The 3,770-nt window shown below is 60.6% G+C and overlaps 1 protein-coding gene across 6 annotated transcripts; it reads right to left on the reverse strand.

Annotated features, from left to right (window-relative positions):
- Positions 1 to 94: 94 nt before the first annotated feature.
- On the reverse strand, positions 95 to 3,314 carry Flt3lg (fms related tyrosine kinase 3 ligand). 6 transcript variants are annotated; one of them, XM_023706702.1, is made up of 7 exons: positions 3,234 to 3,314; positions 2,494 to 2,560; positions 2,091 to 2,231; positions 1,841 to 1,894; positions 1,516 to 1,659; positions 1,069 to 1,207; positions 95 to 394 (listed from the first exon to the last, which is right to left on the reverse strand). In XM_023706702.1, exons 2-7 carry the CDS (start codon positions 2,524 to 2,526, stop codon positions 345 to 347), a joined length of 561 nt encoding a protein of 186 aa, XP_023562470.1. In that variant the 5' UTR covers positions 2,527 to 2,560; positions 3,234 to 3,314; the 3' UTR covers positions 95 to 344. The 6 variants fall into 6 exon arrangements, with proteins under 6 accessions (XP_023562470.1, XP_023562469.1, XP_023562468.1 ...); XM_023706701.1 differs by having other exon boundaries at positions 3,041 to 3,305; XM_023706700.1 differs by having other exon boundaries at positions 2,871 to 3,305.
- Between the last annotated feature and the right edge of the window lie 456 nt (positions 3,315 to 3,770).

The raw sequence follows: 3,770 nt of genomic DNA on the forward strand, positions 1-3,770 counted from the left end.
CAGTGAAATAAGCACTTCCCTGGCAAGCGCAAGGGCCTGAGTTCAATCCCCAGTTCTGCCACAAAAAGAAAAGAAAAAGGGTATGTACACCATTGAGTTATCTCCCTGGCCCTTGTACATACACTCATTCTCAAATATAACTGATCTTATCAAACAAAACACCCATTCATTTCCTACCACTAGGTACATTCACAATGTAATCACATTGTTGGCGCACGCAGGCGCGCACACACACACACACACACACACACACACACATACACGCGCTTTAATAAGTACAAAAAAGCTATGTATTCATAGGGCATCATCAGCATCATATGCCAATAAAGGGCCGGGGAGACAGCTCAGTAGAATAAGCATTTGCCTGGCAAGCACAGGGTCCTGAGTTCAATCCCTGGTACCGCAAAAAAAGAAAAAAAGAAAAAAAACCCAATAAAATTACATTTTGATACTACAGTATTGGGTCATCGAGAATAGCAGCTGTGAGCTGGGGATATAAAAAGACAGAACGTATTCAGAATACCAACTATTTGCCCCACGTGGCTGTGGAACTCCTGACCTGTGGCAAGTTTATTTAGGATGGACCATACTGTAGCGCCTGGCATGGTAGCATACTCATAATCACAGCATTCCAGGAGGCTGAGGCAGGAAGATCACAAATTCAACCCTGGCCTGGGAAACTTATCAAGTCTCAGTCTCAACAGGGCGACAGAGGGGAGCCACAGAGATAGCTCAGTGGTCCAAGTGCTGTCTAGGCAAACACAAGGACCCGGCTTTGATCCTGGGCACATGTTGTGCCAGCCCTGCCCCTGGATGTGCTGAGCCAGTCAACAAAACTGGGCATGATGGCACACGCCTGTAATCCCAGGGCTGGGAAGGCTGAAACAGGAGGATCACTAACAGTCCGATCTGTGTAGTGTGACCCTGTACCAAATACATAAAACTAAAACACAATACAACAAAACAAAACAAACGGGCAACACGGGGAGCAGGGCTTTAGGCCCTGACGAGGGAGGGAAGGGAGGATTTGAGGTGATGGGTGAGGGGGTTGTGGGTGGGGGCTGTTACCAGGCTGGCACCTCAGCTCCAGGCACTGAGAGAAATTCCCGCGGGTGATCCAGCGCTTCATGGCCTCCAGCTGCGCCACAGTGTCCTGCAGGAGGTGGGAGATGTTGGTCTGGACGAAGCGAAGGCAGCTGGGAAGGGGCTGCAGGCAGGGGCGAGAAGTCAAGACCGTGCACCGGCTTCAGCTTCTCCTCAGGCCCGGGGGCCTTTGCAGCCACGGAGAGCTCGGACCCTACTCTGGGGCTGCCACCCTTCCAGGCCGGCCCCAGACCCTTCACCCTCTCCTGGGGTGCATTGTCCTCCAGCAATCCGGTCCCTGGGAACTTCAGGGAGTGGATGTCTGGCTCTGCCACCCTTGGGAGCCCAAAGGACCCTGTGGGGAGGCCCAGGAGAGCTTCTCCACTGAAGCCAGGGACAGCGTCCCCGCGTGTACCTGAGCTCAAGACTGACCTGGAAGACACAGAAGGTGACAAAGTGTATCTCTGTGTTGACAGCCTCCAGGAGCTCTTGCATCCTTAAGCCGGCCACTGGCTTGAGCCGCTCCATCCAGCGCTGGGCCAGGACCAGGTGCCAGAGCTCCCGGCAGAACTGCTCCTGGGAGAGAGCCAGGCCTGGGTCAGCGGGGGAAACTGCCCCCTCCCCAGGCTGAGGGAGGAGGTAGCCAGACCCCTGCATTGGGCGGTGGTGACTGTCACCTGGTCCCACCATACTGTGGGGCGCAGCCTCTGCAGCCTGCTCCCCACCTCTGTCCCAGGCCCCTCTCGGCGTGACTCACGTCTTGCAGGTTGGCGGCCAGTGTGACTGGATAATCCCGGAGCAGGTAGTCAGACTGCAGGCGAAAGCAGGGTCAGGCCTGGCTCAGAACTGGGGTAACCAGAACTGTGGCGTCTCAGAAATGGAGGCAGAGAGTGAGAGAGGGGTGTTGGGTGGGGGGCCTGGGAGAGGTGACAGGCTCAGTGCTGAGCTGCACACCTCGGCCTCTGGGGCCGGCAGGAGGCAGGAGTGGGCTGGCCCGGGCTGCTCACCAGCTGGTTGAATTTGTCTCTGAAGTTGGAGGAGATGGGGTTGTGCGGGAAGGAGCAGCTGGGGGTCCCAAGCAGGCTGGGGCTCAGCAGCGGCGGCAGCAGCAGCAGCAGCAGCCCCAGAGGCGGCAGCAGCCGGGTGGACTGTGGGGGCCGGGCTGTCAGCGCCCGCTGCCCTGGGCGGCCCGCCCATTGCCCTCGGCCTCTGCTCTTTGCCCGCCGCCCGCCTGCGGGGGTCTTGACACTTCTGGTCCTGCCTGCTGTGCTCTCCCCCGCATCCCCGCTGTTCGCACTCAGCTTCTGTCCGCTTTCTCACCTCCGTGCACCTCGTCCGCCCGGTCCACCTCCCTCCCCGCGGTCCGCCTCCCGCCTCAGCCTCGCCCACCCCGCGTCCAGGTGTACGCACCGTTGGTCTCCAGGCTGGCGCCAGCGCTGTCATCGCGTCCCCGGGCCCTTCATGCCGGTGGCCGGGTCTCAGAGGGGACAGAAGAGCAGGTCTCGGACAGGCGCCCCGCGGCCCCCTCCCCTCCCGCCCCCCGGGCTCCCCGCCCTCGCCGCGCGCCCTTGATGTGGCTGGGTTTCCGCACCCCGCACCCCCCGGCTTCCTGCGTGAGCCCCAGTTACGGCGAAAGCTCATCGCCCCTTCCAAGAACCGGCGTCCGCCCCGGAGGCTCCCAGCCGGGACCCGGGGCCCCGGCCCCACCCCCGCACTCTGACCCGGGGCTGCGGCGGAGACCCCGGCGCCGCCCCTCGGGGACCCGGAGTCCCATTCTCCTCACGCACCAGGCTCCCCCGGCTTGTGTGGAAGGGCCAAGCTGGGGGACAGCCAGGGATCGAAAGTAAAAGGGAATTTTGGGGGGAGTCAGCGAGCAGGGGTGAAATGGGGTAGCGGCGGAGGCGCCCCCTCGCGGTGATCGCGGCCTGGGGGGGGTCTCGGCCTGGACGGTGCGCACCGGCGGCGCCGCCTTTGAGCTGTGTCCGAAACTTCAATCTCCAAATCTGGGTGGATTGTCGCCACCCCAGTGGCCCTGGTTCAGGTGCTGCCCCCAGCGATCTCCCCGGAGCACCGCCGCGGTCGCCTCCTCCCTGGGAGTCTGCCTCAGCCCTGACCCCACACACAGCTCATGTTCCTCCAGAGGCGCCCACCTCACGGGGCACAAAAGCCCGAATCCTCCTCCAGCTCCACGCGAAGCAGTGAAATGCGCCCCAGCGCCCTCTTCCCTCACCTCCTGGCCCTCTCCTAGCCAGCCCCGCCTCTAGGCCTCCTCGCAGGTGGGAGGCCAGCATATTCCAGCCGCAGGACCTCTGCACCTGCGGTTTGCACACCTTGTCCCCAAGTGCCCACAAAAGCGGCCCGGCCCACCCCCTCTAATGCAGGCCTGTGCAGAAACGAGAAAGCACAGCAGCAAAGAATTCCTGACACCTCGTGCAAGCTGCAGCCCCTCCCAGCACCCCGGCTCCCCGTGCTTGGTACTTATCGCGCCTGCTAACACACCGTGTGGTTTACTTATCTCCTTCATTGTTATTTGTCTCTATGGGGACCTCAGCTCCAAAAAGTCCTGGGCGGGTATGTGCTGTGACCTGCCAACTCTGGCTAGCAACTGCTTCACCATTTTTTTTTTTTTTTCCAGTACTGGTGATTGAATCTAGGGCCTTTACACGGAGGTATATCTCCAACCCTTT

This window comes from Octodon degus, unplaced genomic scaffold (genome assembly GCF_000260255.1).
Source record: "Octodon degus isolate 3935 unplaced genomic scaffold, OctDeg1.0 scaffold00268, whole genome shotgun sequence".
Lineage (NCBI taxonomy): Eukaryota > Metazoa > Chordata > Mammalia > Rodentia > Octodontidae > Octodon > Octodon degus.